At 56.1% G+C, this 23,315-nt stretch overlaps 7 protein-coding genes across 7 annotated transcripts; 5 read left to right on the forward strand and 2 right to left on the reverse strand.

Annotated features, from left to right (window-relative positions):
* Positions 1-359: 359 nt before the first annotated feature.
* On the forward strand, positions 360-3,180 carry IWZ02DRAFT_505815 (ATP synthase alpha/beta family, nucleotide-binding domain-containing protein; the record flags this gene model as incomplete). Its single annotated transcript, XM_066770390.1, has 7 exons — positions 360-1,004; positions 1,072-1,117; positions 1,186-1,207; positions 1,259-1,392; positions 1,451-2,118; positions 2,169-3,068; positions 3,124-3,180. Exons 1-7 carry the CDS (start codon positions 753-755, stop codon positions 3,178-3,180), a joined length of 2,079 nt encoding a protein of 692 aa, XP_066620832.1. The 5' UTR covers positions 360-752.
* Positions 3,181-3,652: 472 nt separating this feature from the next.
* IWZ02DRAFT_457306 (vacuolar sorting protein 1) lies at positions 3,653-6,793 on the forward strand. Its single transcript, XM_066767933.1, has 7 exons — positions 3,653-3,868; positions 3,921-3,990; positions 4,056-4,150; positions 4,220-4,973; positions 5,026-5,667; positions 5,758-6,104; positions 6,167-6,793. Exons 1-7 carry the CDS (start codon positions 3,849-3,851, stop codon positions 6,333-6,335), a joined length of 2,097 nt encoding a protein of 698 aa, XP_066620833.1. The 5' UTR covers positions 3,653-3,848; the 3' UTR covers positions 6,336-6,793.
* Positions 6,794-6,816: 23 nt separating this feature from the next.
* Positions 6,817-9,105, forward strand: IWZ02DRAFT_39484 (uncharacterized protein). The gene is made up of 3 exons (XM_066765572.1): positions 6,817-7,522; positions 7,591-7,982; positions 8,030-9,105. The coding sequence occupies exons 1-3, from the start codon at positions 6,994-6,996 to the stop codon at positions 8,819-8,821; spliced, it is 1,713 nt and encodes a 570-aa protein (XP_066620834.1). The 5' UTR covers positions 6,817-6,993; the 3' UTR covers positions 8,822-9,105.
* A 3,638-nt stretch (positions 9,106-12,743) lies between these two features.
* On the forward strand, positions 12,744-15,155 carry IWZ02DRAFT_381922 (cellobiose dehydrogenase; the record flags this gene model as incomplete). The annotated part of the gene is made up of 1 exon (XM_066765197.1): positions 12,744-15,155. The coding sequence occupies one exon, from the start codon at positions 12,744-12,746 to the stop codon at positions 15,153-15,155; it is 2,412 nt and encodes an 803-aa protein (XP_066620835.1).
* Positions 15,156-17,017: 1,862 nt separating this feature from the next.
* Positions 17,018-18,786, forward strand: IWZ02DRAFT_423372 (ACT domain-containing protein; the record flags this gene model as incomplete). Its single annotated transcript, XM_066765871.1, has 5 exons — positions 17,018-17,104; positions 17,371-17,744; positions 17,820-18,184; positions 18,263-18,541; positions 18,614-18,786. The coding sequence occupies exons 1-5, from the start codon at positions 17,060-17,062 to the stop codon at positions 18,784-18,786; spliced, it is 1,236 nt and encodes a 411-aa protein (XP_066620836.1). The 5' UTR covers positions 17,018-17,059.
* Positions 18,787-19,239: 453 nt separating this feature from the next.
* Positions 19,240-21,268, reverse strand: IWZ02DRAFT_39088 (mitogen-activated protein kinase organizer 1). Its single transcript, XM_066765563.1, has 6 exons — positions 21,113-21,268; positions 20,998-21,041; positions 20,657-20,918; positions 20,308-20,502; positions 20,119-20,243; positions 19,240-19,963 (listed from the first exon to the last, which is right to left on the reverse strand). Exons 1-6 carry the CDS (start codon positions 21,162-21,164, stop codon positions 19,679-19,681), a joined length of 963 nt encoding a protein of 320 aa, XP_066620837.1. The 5' UTR covers positions 21,165-21,268; the 3' UTR covers positions 19,240-19,678.
* A 76-nt stretch (positions 21,269-21,344) lies between these two features.
* On the reverse strand, positions 21,345-23,283 carry IWZ02DRAFT_457331 (cdc12 like protein). Its single transcript, XM_066767934.1, has 7 exons — positions 23,106-23,283; positions 22,970-23,053; positions 22,905-22,918; positions 22,811-22,853; positions 22,596-22,758; positions 22,238-22,548; positions 21,345-22,187 (listed from the first exon to the last, which is right to left on the reverse strand). The coding sequence occupies exons 2-7, from the start codon at positions 23,003-23,005 to the stop codon at positions 21,612-21,614; spliced, it is 1,143 nt and encodes a 380-aa protein (XP_066620838.1). The 5' UTR covers positions 23,006-23,053; positions 23,106-23,283; the 3' UTR covers positions 21,345-21,611.
* Between the last annotated feature and the right edge of the window lie 32 nt (positions 23,284-23,315).

Consider the following 23,315-nt stretch of genomic DNA (forward strand, 5'->3'; position numbering starts at 1 on the left):
AGGAAGAGGATTCCCTTGAGCCGCAGCAACAGCATGGCGATGATTTCGACATGTCAGACGACGATGCCGATTCTCTCTGCGGAGAGAAAAACCATGGACAGCATGCAACATTGATCTTGGCCCACGTTCAGCAGTGCCATCCAGGATGCTTGCTGAGTGAGCGCAAGTACAAAAGCGAGGGCCAGGAGCCAATTGCCATCGAGACCGGTAAATATAGGTTTAGACAACATGGTGGATCGTGGGAAGATTTGGCGGCCTAGCTTGGAGCCAGTCCACTCCATCTTCTGGCCTTGGTTGAATTGAAGCTGAAATCTATGCCGCGTGGATAGATTTCGTACACTGTTTGTGACTTATGATACCCCAGGTCAAGATGTATCACGGCCTCCATTTTCCGTCGAAACACGTTTGAAGCATGCGATCCTTGTTAGACTCTGGACCGTGAGGAATCTTGTTGGCCAATGTTTTTGGCGTTTTCGATGTTGACAAGTTGGCAGAGGGCTGTTGTCGAAAAGACTCAAAGCAGTGAAGATACAGACGCAGGCTCCTTGTCGCACCTCTCAAAACTCCAGTTGTTGATGACGAGTCGACCGTTGGGCAGGATCTGGATCTGGCGGGGATGTTTCGTGGGGCCCATGCGCCAAGAGCAGGTGGACCGGGATAGCCTCAGCTTGTGATGAGCTCCCGCCAACACCGCACAGCTTCCACGGCACCACCCACCTCCCATCCCGCCCACGTCTTGCCGCCCTAGGTGCATGCTTGGTCTCCGCCCACAGCTCAAGGCCCGGCCCTCTCTCATCGACCTAGTCTCTGACCAGAATATCGACCGTCTCTCTGTACGACCCACGACTCCCAATCCATCGTCGGAGCCAGACGAGGACGAGCCACAAGCACCTCACGAGGTCCCACTTCCCGACTCGCCCACGTACAACCGCTCTCGACCTCATTCTAATCTCTCCAAAACCCCTACTGACGACCACTCAGCCCCCGATCCCATCATGCCTCCTGTAAGCTCCAGAAATCGTCCCCGCTTGGCTAGTACCGAAAGGCGGTGGCTGACGTTGCAACTTGCAGAAGCAATCACAGCGCAAGGCCCAGGAAGCCGGCGAAGACCTCTATGGTATGACAACTGCCAATCTGCCATCTACAGTCTCCAGTTGCAATGGATGCTAATGAACGCACGCACAGGTTCCGTCTTCTCCATTTCCGGGTACGTACTCGAGCAGTGTCCTCGGGATGCCTGATCTGACCAACAATCCAGTCCCGTCATTATCGCCGAGAACATGATCGGATGTGCCATGTACGAGCTTGTCCGCGTTGGTCACGATAAGCTCGTCGGAGAAGTCATTAGAATTGAGGCGGACAAAGCCACTATTCAGGTCTACGAGGAAACCGGTGAGCTGCAATGTGGAGGCACAATACAAAGCCGAGCAAGAAAGCTAATGAGATGCAGCCGGTGTGACGGTCGGCGACCCCGTCGTCCGTTCAGGAAAGCCTCTGTCCGTCGAGCTGGGTCCCGGTCTGATGGAGACCATTTACGACGGTATTCAGCGTCCGCTCCGCAGCATTTCCGACGTATCAAAGAGCATCTACATCCCCCGCGGTATCGATGTTCCTTCTCTGGACCGTTCCATCAAGTGGGACTTTGAGCCCGGCAGCCTCAAGGTCGGCGACCACATCACTGGCGGTGATGTCTTTGGCAGCGTTTTCGAGAACTCTCTTTTGAGCGACCACAAGATCCTTCTCCCTCCTAGAGCCCGTGGTACCATCACACGCATTGCAGAGAAGGGCAGCTACAACGTGGACGAAAAGATTTTGGAAGTCGAGTTTGACGGCAAGAAGACGGAGTACAGTATGATGCACAACTGGCCCGTCCGTGTGCCTCGCCCGGTCAACGACAAGCTGTCCTCGGATTCGCCCTTGATTGTCGGACAGCGTGTCCTGGACGCGCTCTTCCCTAGTGTCCAGGGTGGTACTGTCTGCATTCCCGGTGCTTTCGGCTGCGGAAAGACTGTCATTTCGCAAAGTTTGTCCAAGTTCTCCAACAGTGACATTATTGTCTATGTCGGTTGCGGTGAACGTGGCAACGAGATGGCTGAAGTCTTGATGGATTTCCCCGAGGCAGGTATTGGAAAAAAACTGGTTGTGGGGATATGCTAACAGATTCGTAGCTCACCATCAATGTCAACGGACGTGAGGAGCCCATCATGAAGCGCACCTCACTTATCGCCAACACTTCCAACATGCCTGTCGCTGCTCGTGAAGCCTCCATCTACACTGGAATTACTGTAGCCGAATACTTCCGCGACCAGGGCAAGAACGTTGCCATGATGGCTGACTCTTCGTCGCGGTGGGCCGAAGCCCTCCGTGAGATTTCTGGCCGTCTCGGAGAAATGCCTGCTGATCAAGGTTTCCCCGCCTACCTTGGTGCTAAGCTGGCCTCTTTCTACGAGCGCGCCGGTCGCGTCACCGCTCTTGGAAGCCCCGACAGGAAGGGCAGTGTCAGTATCGTTGGTGCGGTTAGTCCGCCTGGCGGTGACTTCTCCGACCCCGTCACAAGCTCTACTCTTGGTATCGTGCAGGTCTTCTGGGGTCTGGACAAGAAGCTCGCTCAACGCAAGCACTTCCCTTCGATCAACACGGCCATGTCCTACTCCAAGTACACGAAGCCTTTGGAGAGGTACTACGCAGAGTACAACCCAGAGTTCCCGCGTCTCAGCGCTCGTATCAAGGAGCTGTTGACCACGTCTGAGGATCTCGACCAGGTCGTCCAGCTGGTCGGAAAGTCTGCTCTTGGTGACCCTGACAAGATCACTCTTGACGTCGCCACCCTCCTCAAGGAAGACTTCCTCCAGCAGAACGGCTACAGTGACTACGACCAATACTGCCCGCTGTGGAAGACGGAGTGGATGATGAAGGCCATGGTTGGCTTCTATGACGAGGCTCAGAAGGCTGTTGCCCAGGGCCAAAACTGGTCCAAGATCAGGGAGGCGACTGCGGATATTCAAACCAGCCTGCGAAACATGAAGTTCGAGCTGCCCAGCGATGGCGAGGAGGCCGTGACCAAAAAGGCAAGTGGACATGGATCATTGATTGCATGTGGAGCACAAGCTGACCGCAGTACAGTACGAGGAGCTCTTCCAAAAGATGCAGGAGAAGTTTGCGTCGGTGACGGACGAGTAAAGTTGACGGATTTGGGCAGTATTTTTTGGACGACTTCAAATGTAGAATATAAGTGGAGCGTTGGGAATGTTTTTTGTTTGCCTGCGGTAGGGATACCAGTGCCATGTAGAATGTATATGATTTGCGGACGTGGTCAAGTGTTGTTGATGGACTCTGCTATTGAAAGGAGTGTTGCTGTATGCGCCACAGCCTTGGTCGGACGATGGCCAGTAAGCCCCTGTGCCTCTGCAGATGTGGCAAGGGTCGAGATGTTTGGCGACTGGGCAGCATTTCGTAGTTGTGGGGAGGCTGGCGCATTGTGCCTGAGGAGCGAGAGCAACGGGCTCTGGTGGCGGTGCGGCAGGGGGAGCTGGAGCTGGAGCTGGAGCTGGAGCTGGAGCTGGAGCGAGTGGAGCGAGTGGAGCGGATTGGACTGGACTGGACTGGACTGGACTGGACTGGACTGGACGTCGTGGCTCGTGCTGCGGCCGCACTGCCCTGGCACCTGGCAGCAACCTTACTGCCGCCTCTGGCTTCAGACACACACACATTACTCTTCGCACCCTCACCTCGTGCATCCACATCGCTAGACCCCGCTAGCCGTCGTCTTTGCAGCTATCCAAACTTGATACCCAAAGCCCGCCTGGCTTGTTCCCGCTCGCGGCCTCCTCCACCGCGATCCTGACAACATGGCCGCGAACCCCACAGCGTGCGCTCCAAGCCCGCCACTCACTTGTGGTCGTAGCTAACCCGGTGCTCAGGATAAACGTCAATGACCCGGGCTTGATCACCCTCGTCAACAAGCTCCAGGATGTCTTCACCACTGTCGGCGTATGCTCATCTGCCCGCGAACCAACCGAGCCCTGCACAACAATCACTGACCCTCGTCACTTCAGGTCCAAAATCCCATAGACTTGCCCCAAATTGCCGTCGTCGGCTCACAGTCGAGCGGAAAGAGTTCTGTGCTGGAAAATATCGTGGGACGCGACTTGTAAGTTCTCCCCGGAAACTCTGCTAGGGCCATGTGCGCAAGCAACTAGCTGACCTCCCATGCCTGCAGCCTGCCTCGTGGCACTGGCATCGTTACCCGACGCCCTCTGATCTTGCAACTCATCAACCGACCCGCGAGCGCAAAGACACAAGCCAACGGCGTTGCCGAGAGCGTCGAGGGGACCACCGATAATCAGTCCAACGTTGACGAGTGGGGTGAATTTCTGCACATTCCCGGCCAGAAGTTCTACGATTTCAACAAGATTCGCGAGGAGATTGTGCGCGAGACGGAATCCAAGACGGGTCGCAATGCGGGCATTTCGCCGGCCCCCATCAACTTGCGCATTTACTCTCCAAACGTCCTTACCTTGACCTTGGTCGACTTGCCCGGTCTCACAAAGGTTCCGGTTGGCGACCAGCCTAGGGACATTGAGAGACAGATCAGGGAGATGGTGCTCAAGCAGATTAGCAAACCGAACGCTATAATATTGGCCGTCACCGCGGCCAACACGGACTTGGCCAACTCAGACGGCTTGAAGTTGGCGAGAGAAGTTGATCCGGAAGGTCAAAGAACGATTGGTGTGTTGACCAAGGTCGATCTCATGGACGAAGGCACCGACGTCGTGGACATCCTGGCGGGCCGCATCATTCCTCTGAGATTGGGATACGTCCCGGTCGTCAACCGTGGTCAGAGGGATATCGAGAACAAAAAGGCCATTTCCTATGCATTGGAGCACGAGAAGAGCTTTTTCGAGAACCACAGAGCGTACAAGAACAAGGCCTCGTACTGCGGAACGCCGTATCTGGCCCGCAAGCTCAACTTGGTGGGTTGAGGCTTCGTAAATTGCCAAGATTGAAGCTGACGCGCGCAAATAGATTTTGATGATGCACATCAAGCAAACCCTCCCAGACATCAAGGCTCGTATCGCTTCCTCTCTCCAAAAGTATGCCGCCGAATTGGGACAACTTGGAGACTCGATGCTTGGCAACTCGTCCAACATTGTCCTCAACATGATTACTGAATTCTCCAACGAGTACCGCTCCGTACTGGAGGGCAACAACCAAGAGTTGTCGAGCATTGAACTTTCCGGTGGTGCTCGTATCAGCTTCGTCTACCACGAGCTTTACGCCAACGGTGTCAAGGCCGTGGATCCGTTTGATCAGATCAAGGATGTCGACATCCGCACCGTCTTGTACAACTCGTCGGGCTCCTCCCCTGCGCTGTTTGTTGGGACGACGGCATTTGAGCTGATTGCGAAGCAACAAATCAAGAGGCTGGAGGATCCCAGCTTGAAGTGTGTTTCGCTTGTTTACGACGAACTGATTCGCATCTTGACTCAACTTCTCACCAAGCCCATGTTCAGAAGATACCCCGCATTGAAGGAAAAGTTCCAAGCTGTCGTCGTGCAGTTTTTCAAGAAAGCCATGGATCCTACTAACAAGCTGGTCAAGGATCTCGTGGCCATGGAATCTTGCTACATCAACACAGGACACCCGGATTTCATCAACGGCTCCAGGGTCAGTCAACATTTCCCGCAACCTTCTTCAGTTCCCCAAAGAAATCCGAAGCCCACGGCTGTCGACGCCAATACTAACAGAAGGGTAAAGGCTATGGCGATTGTCCACGAGCGCCACAACGCGAACAAACCAGTCCAAGTCGATCCGAAGACGGGCAAGCCTCTGCCTCAAACCGCCGTCCCTCCCCGTTCAGCCAGTCCCTCGCTCGAAGCTGATGGCAACAGCGGCTTCTTCGGTAGCTTCTTCGCTAGCAAAAACAAGAAGAAGATGGCGGCCATGGAAGCGCCGCCGCCGCAGCTCAAGGCCAGCGGCACTCTTTCGGAGAAGGAGGCTCAAGAGGTCGAAGTCATCAAGCTGCTCATCAGCTCCTACTTTGGCATTGTCAGGAGGACCATGATTGACATGGTGCCCAAGGCCATCATGTTGAACCTTGTCTCGTAAGTCGTCGCCGCTGTATGGCGGCTGCCTGGAGCACTTTGACTGACTGGCGATGATGCAGGTACACCAAGGACGAAATGCAACGCGAACTCCTCGAGAACATGTACCGCGTGGAGCAGCTCGACGACCTTCTCAAGGAGAGCGAGTACACGGTCCGCCGCCGGAAGGAGTGCCAGCAGATGGTCGAGTCCCTGTCGCGCGCTCAAGAAATTGTCAATCAGGTGCAGTGAAGAAAAGATAATGCCTCTTTTCTGGGGGGGGCATGGGTTGACCACTTTTTTCTCTCTCCATTCAGGCGATAAGCGAGCGTCCGTAAGGGCGAGGCGTGTTTTTGCGTGCTTCTGCAGTTCTTGCGATTCGATTTCCATTCCGGGCGATGTTTTCCTCGAGCTCCTGCGGTAGCGCAACCAAACAGAACGACGACGATGAGATGTGTACGTTGGGGAAAACTGGGTCTTTCTTGAGTTCTTTATTGGGTGCGCGAACGTAAGAATAGACATGCACCGGGGCGAAGGCGGCGGAGTTGCACTTCTCCTGGGCGGGACGCTCCTGAGGGGCACCTGGGATGTTGGGGCGGGATGAAGCTGTAATATGACGACTGTTTATGCAGTAAAGATTGAAGATAGTACAGACTATAAAAGCAAACCAACCATGTTACTGGCGCAGGGCGCCGCTGTCCGCTCCGAAATCCGACGGGAGGGCCCTGCTCTGCGCTGCCTTGCATCGCCGCACGCGCCAATGGCGTCAGCCCCGCGCGACCTGAGGGACGGGAGCTCTGACATGTTCACCTTACCTTAGCACCACACAGCCTCAACTCCATTCCAACACCTTTACAACCCATTGTCCCTCTCGGAATCGGCCCATGACAGCCCAGCATCCTCCCCCATCATGCTTTCGATTGTAGAATCTCTCGATGCTCTGCTCGTCGATCTCTTCGCCGGCTGGAACACGGCCACCACGGCCCTCGTCCTCGCCATTGCAGCTTTCCTCGCCTACAACATTTACCTCGGCCTAGATGACCCAGATATACATCCAATGCTCCTGCTGCGCTCTTCTACAGCAGCCGGCATCCGTCACCCTGGAGAGAGCGCCGTCTACCGATCACCACACGTGCCTCACGGCTACCCGCTACAATCGTCCATCAGTGTGCCCGGCGAACACCGTTACCAGCGACGACACGGGGATTTGCGCGATGTGTGGAGAAGGGTAGTAGGGCAGCTGGCAGACGAGGATGGCGAGGAAAGACGCAGCCCCAGCGCCCTCTTGACCGTGCTGGGCAAGGAGGAGGTGGTGGAACATCCGTGGGACGATGTCACCAAGGAGATCAACGTGATTGGCAAATACCTGCACCAGCAAGGAGCCAAGAGGGTCGCCATCTACCTGCCAAACAGCGTCGAGTTCCTCACCGCAGTCTTCGGTGAGTATTGCGCCCCGGTTCCAAAAACTTTGGGCCACGTTTGGCTTGGGCTGACACGCTATTAATAGCCGCCGCGTTCTACGGTTTCTCGCCGGTCCTGATCCCGTACAACCAGTCCCATGACGTTGTCAACTCGCTTCTCCGTAAAAGCGGTGCAGATGTGCTGGTTGCGGCCGCTGGGTCGATCCCGTTGGCCGATGTCGCAAAGGGTGTACCAAGCCTGAAGCAGGCAACTTGGGTTGTGGAGAAGACAAGTCGCCATGTGGACTGGAATGAAATTCCAGAGGGCACTGGCGGCAATATCGAAGTCTCTACCTGGCATGAGCTGGTGCAAGATAACATTGGAGGCGCTAGCGTTGAGGTCCCAAGCCATGTTGATCAGGGTCCAGCTGCAGACTTGTTCTTTGTCTGGCAAGCTGGTGTCGGCGCCGACGGTGAAATCGTTCAATTCACACAACAGGTAAGCCCCAGAGGAATGATTGTCAGTCTACCACTGACCGTTCATAGAATGTCTCTGCTGCCATCGCGGCTCTCATGTCTGCTCTTCCTGCTGGCCAGCGCTTCAGCCCGTCGGATCTCTTTCTTCCAGCCGACTCTCTTACCAGCTCCTACACATTTTGCTTGACACTGGCTGCTCTTTTCTCCCACGCCTCTGTCGCCATTAACTCAGTTGCTGGCCCTGGTGTTGAAATGGCTCTTTCCCTCCGCGGTGTTGCTCCAACCGTCGTCAGCATCTCTTCCGAGACTGCTGCCAAGCTCCACCACAACACCAGCAGCACGGTTACCAACAACCTGCAGAAATTCGCGCACTACGCTGAGACTCGCGCCATGACCTCGTCGGGCAAATTCCCTGTCAACACTTTCCTAACCAAGTTCAACGCTCCCACGCGCTCCTCGGTGGCCGCCACTCCCGGAAAGCTGCGCCTCGTGCTCATTGCTGAGAAGTCATCGACCGACAACCCACCCCTAACCTCGACTGATCTGTCCGACCTTCGTATCTACCTCAACGCGCGCGTTATCTACGCCCTGACAGCACCAAGGGTCGCCGGCGCAGTTGCGCAGACCAACATGTATGATTACCGCCGCGAAGAGATCGAGGGCCGTTCCAACAAGCACGCGCACTTTGGCGCGCCGCTCAACAGCGTCGAAATCAAGCTGGTGGACAAGGACCAGTGGCGGACGACAGACGAAAAGGTCGAGGGAGAAGTTGTTGTCATGGGACCGGCAGTCAGCGGGACGAAGACGACGCTGGAACCCATGGCGAGGATTCGCGAGGACGGGTGTCTGGAGTACGTGTAGAGGCGTCATGTTTTGCACTTGAGCGGCAACGGGGCTTTCAAGAGCTTTTCTATCGTCGTTAAGTCATCCTAGCACGGTGTCTGTGAATGGAAACGAACATTAGTACGAACCTGGTCGAGTTTTGCTGCTGCATACGTTACGTTGGATTGGAATTGAGGCAAGCAAGGTGAAATAATGCACTAAAAGGAAGTGTATAGGGAGTATTCCGGCTCTTGGAGCATTTGGGACAATATGTTTGAGGAGCATCTAGACGACGGACACGCTGATTATGAAAAGCATTTCGACATTTGTGCGATGTCAACTTTAAAGAGTATCCACGCTCACTGGAGTTGTACAGATGAGGAGCATTCAGACGCGGTGAGAGAACCAGCAACATCAGCGGTACCTTCCTTGAGCAAAACCAATGTCTGGTAAACCACAGACAGGCGGTATAAATGCCAGTCCTCTGCACTGAGCCGACCATTTTTCTTCAACCTCGGCCACGCTTCTTCAACTGAGCTCAGGCCGGCTCAGTCACACACATTCTTCCTTTTCCTCTTCAAACGAAATCATCACTTACTTCAGCGCAATGGCTCCGAAGCAAGACAAAGCCTCCGAGGCTTCCAAGCAAAGTGAGGCTGAAGAGCCACTACCCAAGACCCTCGTGAGCAGGAAGCGCAAGGCGAATACCTCGAAGACGAGCAAGACGGTCAAGAAGCGCAAGACCAGAGTGAGCCATAGCGCAGAGAATCAGCATCACCGATCACTGACCATGCAGCTTCAGGTCGTCTGCGTCATCGGCCGCGACATGATCGACAAGACGCTCAAGACTCACTACCGCGAGCTTCGACTCAAGGCCATCGCGTTGCGTCACGGCCACCACCACATCATCACTGCCAACGACACTATTGTGCGTGGGCGCTGTCTCCTCCAATTCCCATTCCAGCGACTTCTTACACGTGGAGCTGACGATGCGGTAGACTGAAGCCAAGGAAGAAGAAGAAGAAAAACAAGGCAAGCCGAAGACGTACATGTTTGAGCGCTGCCTGCACGGCGACTGGCTCGGCGACGACGGAAATCGGTACAACCGGATGACGGTGGAGGAGCGCGTCGAGCTTGATCAGTTCGAACCTAGCTCCCACCGCGAGGAGAGGCAGAGGGAGTTTTTGGCCAAGTATGGCGTTGGACACCGTCTCTGAGGCGAGAGCTTCACTTGCGGTTTGGTTGGTCTCGGGGACTTTTTCTTCTTCTTTGCTTCTTTTTCTACTTGCATTGAACTGATGAGAAGTCAATCCGGCCGAGCGGGACGACCAGGGACAAGAGGCATTCCTCACGGGTCTTGGCGGGAGGAAGTTGATTACAGTCAAAAATGGTGAAGTGATACATACCCAGCGGTCTCATCAAATAGGTAGTATTCTTGCTCAGCAAATGAACAAAGAGACCGAGGAAAAGCTGATATGCCAAAATACTCCACAATCCTTCTAGCTCAACCGCGCAAACATCGAAACAAGCAAGGAAGTCACGTTTATCCCAGTGATAGCGCCTCGAAACAAGAAAGGCCGACAAAAAACAACGGAATCGGTAACACCGATTCAAATGAATCAACAACAATGAGCCGGCCACAAAGGTCTCGAGTCCACGCCGACCTCCCCCATCCATCCATCCATCCATCCATCCATTAATCAACTCACCTCATCCGCCCAAGTAGTGCAATGAGGTGGAGTGCAATGGAAAGCACCCTGCGGCTGCGGCTGCGGCTGCGGATCGTCATGGTATAACTCAATCTTGCGTCCTGCGTCAGCCGGCCATTCGGCCACTCGGCGCATCTCTGCCACATGGCTTGATTTCCATTATCCTCCCTCTACCTCAGTCTGACGTCCTGCGTTGCGCGGCCGGCGAGACGATGGAGAGTGGGGAACAGAGGAGGAACACGATTGCTGCTTCATTGCTCCAAATGCTCAGGAGGGGGGGGGACATATGTATCTATGTTGGACTGCTTGCTGACTGCACTTCGAAGGCTCCAGGCTTCAGTAGACATTCATTCGGACTCGACGACATGTGTATTCTTCCGCGTCTTGCAGTCAGTCGCACGGCGTCAGTTGATTGGGTTGTTGTTTTCTACCGAGCGTATATATATATATATATATATATACACACATACGGCCTCAGAAGTGGGCAGTGCTCGACACGCAGATTTGGTCAAGGTGGACTGGATGCTGCAGGAGCTCGAAATGTCGGTGAGCGAGGATCAACCAAGTGGAAGGGTTGGTTTTCGAGGGCTGGCGCATCCGAGGCGTGACGGTCGAGTGCTCCCTGCCTGTTTCTGTCTCCTCGTCTCTTGCTTGAATGTCGACGACGTGCGAAAAGAATGAATGCTTCAAATACGAACTCCTGCGGGGGATCTCCTCGAGTGCATGCTCCCCCATTTATCACCCCGTTCGGCTGCCACGTACGCCGCAACGCTTTGTACGGACGACGTCCAAGTCACCGGTGGAGAAGAAGAAGAAGAAGAAGAAGCAGAAGAAGAAGCAGAACGAGACCACGTCGGGTAGCCAAACGTGAGACTCGGTGGCCATGGAATGCAGGCATGACGCTGATCTCCTCATACGATATGCAACCAGCCAGGTGGCGCCAGAAACTCGCAGCAAGCAAGCAAGCGAGCGAGCAAGTGGTGGGCCACTCTCACTGTGCCTGCTTCTGCCATGTCGATGGCTTTCCAGTGTTCATCCATTTCATTCCCCATGTGGCTGCCACGCGCGAATGCACAGCATGGACCAAACTCGCCGCCATGACAAAAGCTGCGTTCGCCATTGGCGGCATTGCCTCGCTGTCTCACCGCGCGTGCACACGCGGTCCGTCCATCCCACAGACATACGCTATAGATATATCCATGCGCGCATCAATCAGCCAACTCGGCTATTAACTTGTCTTGACCACGACAAAACATTGGCGTCGTCGTGCCATTCATCTATCCATCCAGTCCAATCCAATCAACTCGAACGCCCGGCTTCGACTTCTACCCACGCACGCCCTGCGACCCGCCAGCGCGGTAGCGACCGTTCGGTTCGTTCGAACCAATTGTCAAGCAAGCATCATTAATCAAAAAACAAAAGCAAAGATGACCGCGTGCTCTCTCAACGCCCTGCACGTCGTCGTTTGCTTTTGTGGGTCCAGCCCGGTAGGGAGTCCGCAAGCAAGCCACCGGCAGCAGGCGAGAGAGCAGGATACCATTTATCTGACACGGGGTCGCTCCGCGGGGGGGGGGCCTCCTGCGTGGGCCTTGCCAAGATCGTCACCTCTTCTGGACTCTGAGAGGTGGGAACGCACACAGGACAGATAGAAGAACCGGTGGAGCCACTACCACCACCTGCTGCTGCTGCTGTTGTGTCACCACCGGCGGGCCGTGTCGTTGTAATCAGGAGGTCCTGATTGGAATTGGGTCAAATTTAAGCTTGTTTATTAGATGACGTGCTGACCCACAGGGCGCGGCACACGGTCCAGTGCTTCGCGGGGCTGACTGCCTACTATAGTGCCTATAGTTGCGAGCGCATAGGGTTGGCGGTGGAGAGTTGTGTATCTGGGCAGTGGCAGTGGTGGTCGTAAGCGACGACGGCCGGACGAGAAGAGACGAGACAAGGCCACGACAAGACCTGAGTAGGTGCGCGTCGAGACCACAAAAGCAGGGTTTGTGTCCTTCTTCTTCTTCTTTCTTTCTTTCGTCGCCTTCTTTTCACGGTCCTTGCCTTCATTCTTGCTTCGCTGCTGTTGTCGTTATACGTTGGCAGCAGTAGCTCTTCATTCAGTCCCTTCTCTCCTCACTTCCATTTCTTCACCTTCGTTAGGTCGTCGCTCTTTTCCCAAAGAAAGAAACACCAGGTGCCGGGTCGCCTTCATCTTACCTTTCTACATATTTCGACCAGTTTCTGTCTACCAGTTAGCAACCATGAAACTCGCCACGGCGCTCCTCTCCTGCCTCTCTCTGGCTTCAGCGCCGCTCGCTTCTGCCGCAACAGAGGGCTATGCCTATACGGATGAGTCGACAGGCATCAAGTTCTGGCAGATGAGCGTGGCGACGACCAACACCGCCGGCGGGTTCGAGTTCGGACTCGCGTTGCCGGACAAGGCCAACGCGGGTAGCAACGACGAATACATCGGACGACTCGTGGGCTCGCGGATCAAGGGAGCGGGATGGAGCGGATTGAGCCATGCCGGGGGCATGACTTCGTCTTTGCTGCTGATTGCGTGGGCCGACGGCGACGACACTGTTCGCACGTCGTTCCGGTACGCAACGGGGTATACCGAGCCCAAGGCGTACACGGGCAATGCCACGCTCAGCCCCATCTCGCACAAAATCAACGACACCAACTTTGAGCTGATCTACCGCTGTCAGTGGTGCTGGTTCTGGGATCAAGACGGCAGCACTGGCTCGCAGCCACCGACCGGCCAGAGCGAGGTCATTGGCTGGGCGCAGAGCGTCGACAATCCGTCGCCGGTCACGGACGACAGTGGTACAATCCAGCAGCATAACAATGGCATGGGCCAGTTTGGCCTCCCCGTCGCCAGCGCCAGGAACGCTGATTATACCAAGTGGGCGTCCAAGGCAACTTCCGCGCCTACCGCGACTCAGAGCCAGGCGGCGTCGTCAACCGCAACTGCGGCGTGTTCGGCAACGAATGCTCCCAACACCACCTACGATTATGTTGTCGTGGGTGCGGGCGCTGCGGGAATCCCGCTCGCTGACAAGCTTTCCGAATCTGGCAAGAGCGTGCTCTTGATTGAGCGCGGGCCGCCATCTTCCGGCCGCTGGGTGAACAGTGGCAGCAACAGCAGCAGCAGCAACAGCTCTGACCCATACGACAACTGGCGGCCATCCTGGCTGTCTGGAACGAACCTCACACGCTTTGACGTGCCCGGTCTCATCAACAGCATCTGGAGCGACTCGGCCAACATTGCTTGCACCGACTTTGACCAGATGGCCGGGTGTGTCCTGGGCGGTGGCACAGCCATCAACTCGGCGCTGTGGTGGAAAGCTCCCGACGCCGACTGGAACACCAACTTCCCCACGGGATGGAAGGCGGCAGACATGTCGGCGGCCGTCGATCGCGTCTTTGAGCGCATCCCCAGTTCGTACGCCACCTCCATGGATGGCAAGCTCCACGACCAACAGGGATTCCAAGTCGTCCAGGGTGCTCTGGCGGCCGGAGGCTGGAAGCAGGTCGAGGCCAATGATGTGCCGAACAACAAGAATCACTCCTTTTCCTTGACTCCCTATGCATTTTCTCATGGTGAGCGTGGCGGGCCCATGGCCACCTACCTGGTAAGCGCCAACGCGCGCAAAAACTTCAACATGGTTTTGAACACTTCGGTCCGGCGCGTGGTCCGCAAGGGTGGACGCGTGACCGGCGTCGAGGTCGAATCGAACGGCTCTGGCGGCTTGTGCGGGACCATTAACGTCACGCCCAGCTCGGGCCGGGTCATCTTGTCTGCAGGTGCCTTTGGAACCCCCAAGATTCTGTTCCGCAGCGGCATCGGGCCCGAGACGCAGCTCCAGGTTGTCAACGGCAGCGAGACCGACGGCGCCACCATGATCAGCCAGGACCAGTGGATCAAGCTGCCAGTCGGACAAAATCTCAATGACCACGTGAACACGGACCTGGTGTTTTCTCACAAGAACGTCACGCAGTACAACTGGAACGGATGCTGGGAGGCTCCAGTCGCGGCGGACAAGTCCTCGTATCTCAATGGGCGGACTGGTATGCTTGCTCAGGCATCCCCAAACATTGGACCCATTGCGTGGGATGAGATTACTGGCTCCGACGGCGTCACTCGCCAAATCCAGTGGACGACGCATATCGAGGGCTCGACCAGAAATGCATTCACAGTTTCGCAGTATCTAGGCCGGGGCACAACTTCCCGCGGCGTTTTGACAATCGACAGCGGGCTGAGCATGACTGTCAGCACCAAGCCGTGGCTGCGCACAGACGAAGACAAGGCAGCCGTGATTCAGGGCGTCGAGAACCTCCTGGCGGCGATGAAGAAGGACCCAGGCATCACGTGGATCTCGCCAGCTGCCAACACCACTGCTGAAGCCTTTGTCAACAGTGCCGCAGTGACATCGTCGAAGCGCACGGCCAATCATTGGGTCGGAACAGCCAAGATGGGCACTGATTCGGGCTTGCAGAACGGCACGTCGGTGGTTGACACCGACACCAAGGTATATGGGACGGACAATTTGTACGTCGTGGATGCATCCATTTTCCCAAACATTGGCAGCACAAATCCAAGCGCGTTGATTGTGGCGGTGGCGGAGAAGGCGGCAGAGAAGCTCTTGCAGGCCGGTTCGAGCAAGGCTTAGGTTGGCAGTTGATGGGAATTGATCCCACGATCAGGCAGTGTTCAGCTGACCGTTGTTGGGATGGATTGCCACCGTCCTGAATTGGCCAAGGATTACCGGAGCGTCACTTTTTGCGAGTTGTAGATACCTGAAGCGAGTATAAGCGCATGAGAAATCACCTATTCCGAAAGCCGTTGCGTGTCACTCTGGTGATACTGCCGTCTTGCCCTTGCTTACTTTTTCGTCTTGAGGTTATGGACAGCAGACGGATGCGCATGTCGCCACTTTGGGGCGTTGGCTCCCTGGCTGATGTCACCTCAGCTTTGTCGACGCGCTCAAGTGGCATGCAATTTCCAGACCAAAGGTGCATGTGAGTATGGTCGTTTGCGACGGCTGGAAACCCGAGCAGGTCCAGGTGTATAGACGCGTGTCGGCTTGACTCGTTCGGATGCAGCAAGTCGGACAGTTCGGGCCGGGCCCTGCAGTGACGGCCGGTGCGGCGCGTTTCCAACCCTTGGTCTTGCGAAGTATTTGGCCTGAAAATTGAGAGCGAGGCATGCGCCATAAAATTGAATGGGTTGTGAGCTAAAATTGGCATTGAGGGCCTTTGCGGCACTCGCAAAGGAAGACGACCTCGTGGAGCATGCGGGTATCCGCAAAGCAGGGTGACGAGGAGGCTTCAGAAGTATTAGGCAGGAGGACATGTGCACAGAAAGGAATCCCCGCACGCGTGAAGTGCAATTGGTGTGTGGCACAAAATTTGGCAGGCAGGGAGGGAGGGTCGGAGATGGTGGGTAAGTAGCTGCAGGTTGCCGAAGCTATAGCAGTGTCGCTATGCAGGTTCTCGAGGTGCCAGTAGTGGTGGTCAGCAGCTTGGCGGGATGTGTCGCGATTCCACGCGAGAGAGAGAGAGAGAGAGAGAGAGAGGCGGAAATGAATGGCGCGGCTGGGGTGGTCACGATGACTGACCCCCACGCGGTGCGGTGGTGAGGGGAGGGGAGGGGAGAGTGAGGAGAAGGACGACGAGATGGGATGGGCGTGGTGTTGGACGGGCCAATGAGCCGGGAGCCTGCGGATCATCAGGGTCCGTCTCTGCCATCTCACCAACTCTGTGGTCAGTCATTGTGGATTTGTTGTTGCCATCGGATTGCCATTTATTTATTCTGCCCAGCCGCCGTGTCCGCCGCTGGCTGATAAGCTGACCCAACCCGACCGACCTGACCGCAATCGAGCGGCTCCTCTGCGCTTAGATTCGGCTGCTCAGGTACGGACACGGCAGACCAGGCAAGCCGGGAATTGATTGACCTTGAACAAAAAGTTCCTGTTTCGTATCTTTCCTCTCTCAACCTCCTTGCCAAGTCCATTGACCCCACGGCCCGCCCTGCCCTTTATTCGCACCTCATCCTCCGCCCTCAACTCAAAAGTCTCACCACCGTGCCACCCTCCCTCTCCCTCTCTGACTTCCAGCCCTTTGCGCCTTGAATCAATCCCAATCGGGGCTGCATCTGGGTATGAACTTCAAGAACGATACCTCCCACTGGCCCGTCGGACAAGAGCACATCAACCGCTGAGTCACACACCTGATTGAGTGAGAGAAAGAAAGAAAGAAAGAAAAAAAAAACAAAAATAATTAATATCCGAAAGAAAAAAATCCCTCCTCGGCGACGGCGACGCGCAGAGCCTTGCTTTTGGCGACGACCTTTTTCAGGAGCAAGACGACGTAACTGCACGTAGCTCAATCCAGCCGCGGCACTTTTGCCCTGTCCCGTTCAGGCAAGCTCTGCAAAATCTACCTTTCTCACATCCGTGGTGAGATCCATCCTTTATCTCCCTCTCGTGGCCCTTTCCACCTATTCTGGGCCCGTCTTATCGGGTGAGTGGCCCTCGGTTGTGGGGTCCTCGTCCTCGTCGACCCTGCCCGAGCCATGGAAGCGTCCATGACGCTTCTGAACGCCCACATCCAGTTCCTTGTGAGTGCGTTTCCGCTTTTTATAGATATCAATTTTTTCTTTCTCGTTACCTTGTGCGCCGTCTGGAAGGGGCACTTGTCTTGCATTGATACCGCTATCACTCGCCGTGTGGCGTCGCGTAAAAGTTGCGCGCCCTCTTATATAATCGGCCTCACGTCGTGCCTGTGTTCACCTACCACCAATCCGTTCTTGTCCCCTTTTTTTCTTTTCTTCTGCCTGCCTGCTACAAGAATCTGACTGCCGCTGACATGGTGCTGCTGTGGCAGGATACTCAGCTCGCCCTGATTCACATCCCGCTGCACCTCTACTCTAATTTCCTGCAGCCAATCCTGCGCCTGCTGCTTCCCGCTAGCAGGCCCAGCAGCGCCGGGAGCAATGGTTCTGCCCGCCCGAGAAAGTCCTGGGCGTACGAGCACCCCTTCACCAACATATCAATCACGCCCATCGAATGCTCCATCGCGTGCTCCAGGGAATTGGCCGGCGACCTTTTTACCTCCGTCCGGGACCACTTGGATCCTGCAAATCGGGATCAGGTGTCAATCACGCATGAAGACTACATTGTGATGCAAGTCGATGGCGAAGGCCTCGACGCGGGACAGCGTGTACTAGAATTGACGAGCCCGCTTGCCATGGCCGGCATGTAAGTTCACTTTTCGTCTTACCAAGCGCATCCCTGCCACCATGCTTGAAAACCAAATTCTGACAAGCGCCGAAGCTCAATCTTCTTCATCACGACCTACTTCTCCGACTACATACTCGTACCGCTGCGGGCACGCGAGCAGGTTGTCAAGGCGCTCGAAGACCGCGGATTCGCCTTTGAAGACACGACGTCATCCTACGTTAATCCAACGGCCGCAGCGGCCGCGAGCTCGCACAACCGTTCGTCTGTTTCGTCGTTCGACGTGCCATCGACGCCAGGGACGCCGCCCCCAACGACCATCAACGAGCTCGAGACGCGCACATTTGCGCTGCTCAAGCGACGCAACATCGTCTTCGCCGTGGACCCGTCGATCCGGCTCGTCCAGTGCGCCGGCAGCAAGGACACGAGCACCGGGTCGACGGCGACGCGGCCGCTGAGCGGTTCGCTGTTCCTGTCGTCCAACGGGCACCACGCAAACGGCGCCAACGGCGGGGAGACGACGGCAGCGCCGCGGCCAGAAGACCTGCTGCATCTGGGGCTTGTCAAGAGCCTCATCACGGCGCCGCACCCGACCTTCCTGTCGCTGACCTTGACGGACACGGAGCCTGCGTCGGTGCTCCTGGAGAAGCGGCTGCTGCACAACTTTTCGCCCGCCGTGCTGCTGGGCTCCAAGGAGGACGTCCTCGTCCCCATCACGCTCGACCTGCGCGACCTGCCCCTCGAGAGCACGGGCATCGTGTGCGGCGTGGCCGGCCGCCTCGTCGGCGGCACAACCTCGCCTTCTCTGCGCGGACGTAGTGGGGTCGGCGCTGGATGGGGTGCAGGAGCGGCCAGCGGTTCCGCTTTTGGCGGCCTTGCCGACGGCGTAGACCTGCTCCTCCCGGACGCCGTCGAGATGAGCTACTTGAGCACCGCGCGGGCCGGGACCGTCATGGTTGCCGAGGCGGAGCTGGGCCGGGCCATGGAGGCGCTGAGAGGCGGTTGCAATGGCAGTAGCAGCAGCAGCAGTGAGGCCGGCCCGCCTGGCAATGGATTCATCTAAGATGAATTGGATCATCACGAAATTGTCTCTTGTCGCGGTTTTGTTGGGTTATTGGGAGGCAGCTTGAGCATGCATGTGCGATGAGGCCTGTCGCCAACGCCTGTTGAGCAGCAGCAGCAGCAGCACATGCACAGCACCCTGGATTTGGGAGGATCTTTCTTTTTGGAGAAGCACGTGGAGGAAGCATTCGGGGACCTCCAGCATCAAGAAGAAGAGAGGCCAAGATTCCTGAGCATGGGTCCAAGGAACAGTCAGTCAGTCAGTCAGTCGAGAACGTGCGGGACTGAGGAGCCACCAGAAAAACAATGCAAACCAAAAACAACGCAACGGACAGGACAGGACAGGACAAGCCGCTCTTAGCACGTTTCCTTGTATTCTTCTTCTTCTTCTTCTCCTTCTTCTTTTTCTCCTTTTTTCCCCTGTAGAAGCTGCTTCAATCCCTTTTCTTTTCTTTTTTTTCTTTCTTTCTTTTCCTTTCGCTTTTCTTCACATGTTCTCCCCGCTATTCTTGTCTGCCGCAGTCGCAGTTACCGCTACTCTTCTTCTTCTTCTGCCATTACTTCTCACTCTCGGTTGGCTAGGGAAAAACGGAAAAAGGGGGTGGGAATCTGCATGGAGGTATGTGAGTACCAAAGTCCACATGCACGAAGGCATAGTGCCGCGTCTCAAGTCACTGTATCGGCAATGGTGCGCGGAATATGTATTTCCATTCACCGTAATATATGTATGGATGGCTCTTGAATACTCTGGCTTACGGGATGCCTGATTCCGAAGTCAAGTTTCTAGCGAGGCTTCCTTCTGCCATCGTCTCCTTCCAAGGACAAATACTTCTCCCACCAATCCATCTAATTGCTCGCTTGCTACTGTTGCTGGCCCATCCAATCGCATCTACTTACTCCCCCGGTAACCCCCACAACACAACCTCGCCATTGCCGCCAGCGCTCGCAAACTCCTTGCGCCGGCCCGGACACCACGCCACAGCGCTGACAACATTCTTCTTGCCAGTGGAGGCGGCGGCAGCATTTTGTGGCTGCTGCTGCTGTTGTTGCCGCAGCGTGTGCATCACCTCGCCGCTGACCACGTCCCACGCGACAATGGCGCCGTCTTCGCAGCCGGACAGCGCCGTGGCGTCCTTGTTTGCGAGGGTCGAGCGGATGCGGTAGGCGGTGTTGGTGTACTGTGCGCGTGTGGACACGTCAGGTTGAGATCTCATGCGTGACAACAGAGGGGAGAAGGAGGGAGGGAGAGAGAGAGAGAGAGAGAGAGAAAGAGAGAGCGTGTGTGTTTGGTCGGAGAGGGAGCCAAGATGCGGTGAATGGAAACAAAACGTACATCAGGCGACTTGAAAGCCTGCAGCAGCTTGCCATTTGCCAAATCCATGAGGCGCAGCGTCGAGTCGAGCGAGCTGACGAGGACCGAATCGGCGATCTTGGTTGGCGTGATGGACGTGACGGAATCTGTCCATGTGGTCTTGTTAGAATGGCGCTTCGCAGAAAAAAAGGGGGGGGGAACAGAACTCACGTCCAACGACATCCTCGTACACCATGCCCATGCGAATGTCGTACGTGCGGACGCGCCCGTCGACGCTGCCGGCGAAAATCTGATGCTCGACGGCCGCGACGCTCGACACGCCGTCGCGCGCCTCGTCGAGCGTCATGAGCGGTTTCGTGCTTTGCGACTTGAGATCCCAGAGCTTGACCGTCGCGTCGAAGCTACCTGGACATGCACGACAAAGCCTCACATCAGCACACATCCAGTTTCCCCGATAAATTCATTCGCCCAGGCCGCCGCCGTGACGCGACGGTCCCGCACAGAAAGCCACAAAGGGATGGATGGATGGATAATGGTTCGGACGAACAGACATACATACCGCTCACCAAAACATCGCCGGCCGCCGCCCACGCGACGCCGTTGACGCGGCCGACGTGCCCGGCCAACCTGCGCAGCGTCTTGGCCGTCGCCACGTCCCACACGAAGACGCTCTTGTCGCCGCCGCAGCTGGCGAAGCGCGCATTGTCCTCCGTCACGGCGATGTCGAGCACCTCGTAGCCGTGGCCCGTGTACGACTGCACCAGCGACACCTTGGTCGCGTTGAAGAGCCGGATCGTGCGGTCCGACGAGCCCGTGAGAATCTATTGTTGCCCGCGGCTGCGTAAGACGTCTGTCTGGGTCGACCGATGGGAAGGGACAGAATGGTTGGGGGAGGCGTACATATTGTCCAAGACCGGCGCTGTAGGTCAAGGCGTGGACGGGGCCTGTGAGATTGTCATAACTACTGCATCGATTACTGATTTGAGATCAAACTACGGGCTTGGTGAAGAATTACCATTGTGGCCAGAGAGGCTTGCAATCTGCTGGGTGGGAAACGGCGCCGTCATATCATATCGCGTTGTCCTAGAATTGAAGGTTGAAGGGTTGAAGTTGATAGTGGTGGTCGGCGCGAGCTAACCTAAGCTGATTCACCACCTTGTCGCTAGCGCCTCCCGAAGCTCCGAGCAGCACCCTTTGGTAGACCACTGCATGGCAATCCATTGAACGAATCAAGTTTGATAAATCTACAGCCCAGGCGAAGTTATCATATTAATTGATGCCTCCCCGATTTTATGCTCCCCTGCACCAGCAAATCAATCCTAGAAAGCAATTGAACCCGCACCAACCACTGCAGCAACAAGAACAAGATGAGAAGGAAAAGGGCCCGCAGTCCCACCAAACCCGACAGCCATTTTCCAGGTCTGAGGCTCGGTGATTGGCATTACAAACTTAAGAAAAAGGCCTGAAAACGAGAGGTATCAGAAGAAATGAAAAACCTATGCCGGCGAAACGGGTCAACGACGACCAGAGCGGGTGATGCTGCCTTGCAGCTGTTCGACCTCGGCCTCGAGCTGCTTGATGACGGCGTGGCTCTGTTCCAGATCCTTGTTGAGACGGTCGCGCTCGGCAATGAGCTTCTGCTCCCACTGGCGGAAACGCTGCTCCTCGACCTTGACCTGCTCCGTGAAGCGCTTGCGGAGTGCCTCTTCCTCTTCCTTGAACTTGGGGTTGTCCAGCTTCCTTGGCCGGGCTTCGCCAAACTTCCGAGTTTCCATTTGCTGCGCCCTGTAGGCCTCGTAGTGCGTCTCCTCGGTGGTGTGAATAAGATCGAGCATGTGGGTGCGGATTAGGATGGCGCGGAGCTTCTTGAAGTCGCAATGCTCCTCATTCTCAACCTCGGCAACACCCCAGGCGTACTGGCGACCCTTGACAGTGCGGCCGTCGTTGGTCTGGACGTCCTTCTCGGAACCAATGACGGAGAAGGGCATGGCAGCAATCAGGCTACGCGCATGCTGGAGACCGGCCTCGTCGTCCTCCTCGAGCGGGGGCTGGTAAATCTTGATTCCTTGGGCCTCGATAACGTTGCGGATCTGCCGTCGTGTTAGTGAATGGTTTGCTCCCAACCAAGGGGTGAACCAACCCTTTGCTTGAACTTGGCCAAGTCCATGGGGCTCAGCGTGTCAGCCTTGGCAACGACAGGAATGAGGTTGACGCGCGATGAGAGGCGCTTCATGACCTCAATGTCCAGAGGCTTCAAGGTGTGACCGGTAGGACGGATGAAGTACAAGCAGGCGTGGACGCGAAGGTCAATCTTGTCCGTGCGCTTGGGCTGCTGCTCTTGCAGCATGTAAGACTCGTGCTGGTCATCGAGGAATTCGATGATGGGCTGCCACGAGTCGCGGTTGTTGACGTAGTCTCCAAATCCAGGAGTGTCGATGACGGTGAGGCGGACTGTAAGACGTGAGTTAACGCCGGCGGGCGGATGTGGTCGGACTGACCCTTGAAGAACTTCTCCTCCAACTCGGCCTTTGTGATTTCGATCTCGACCGTCTTGTCTACCTGCTTGGCGTGGCGGCGCTTGTGGTCGGCGTAGTTCTTAATCGTGGTCGAGAAGAGGGTGTTGATGAAGGTCGTCTTTCCGCAGCCAGACTCGCCAGCAACCTGTAGACAGTCAACACCAACACGACGGTCAATGGCGCTCGTATCAGCTCACCATAATCGTGAAAGCCGCACCACGCTTAGCGACGATCTTGTGGCTGTGAATAGGTCAGGGTCAATCCGCGACGAGAGGGTGGAGTGTCAAGTACCGTTGGTTGGGGAGCTGTGAACAAGGTCAACACCAGGCGCGCATGGCATGCAGGAAGACACTTACATTGGCAATGCCAATCGGGGACGCGGATTCGGACATTTGGACGGTTCTAAGGCACGACGCCTGAAGGTGGGCGAGAGTGGATGGCTGGGGAAGGTGAGCGAATGAGGGCAGAAACCCCTGAGCCAGCGAGACTCACAAGCGACGGGCAGCAGCGCGGGAAAGCTGAAATGAGCAAGAGATGGAGGGAGCGAGCGGAAGAAGTTGGAGAAGAGTCGCGCGTGCGATGTGCGGGTGGGTTGGGCGTGCGAGACGGAGGAGGAGGTCGGGATGTAGCAGCAGCAGCAGCCCCTAAGATGAAGTTCCCCCTTCGGCCAGTGTGAGTGGGTGACCTTGACCTAGCGGAGAG

This window comes from Phyllosticta citriasiana, assembly GCF_038021145.1.
Source record: "Phyllosticta citriasiana strain CBS 120426 chromosome Unknown IWZ02scaffold_10, whole genome shotgun sequence".
Taxonomy (NCBI): domain Eukaryota; kingdom Fungi; phylum Ascomycota; class Dothideomycetes; order Botryosphaeriales; family Phyllostictaceae; genus Phyllosticta; species Phyllosticta citriasiana.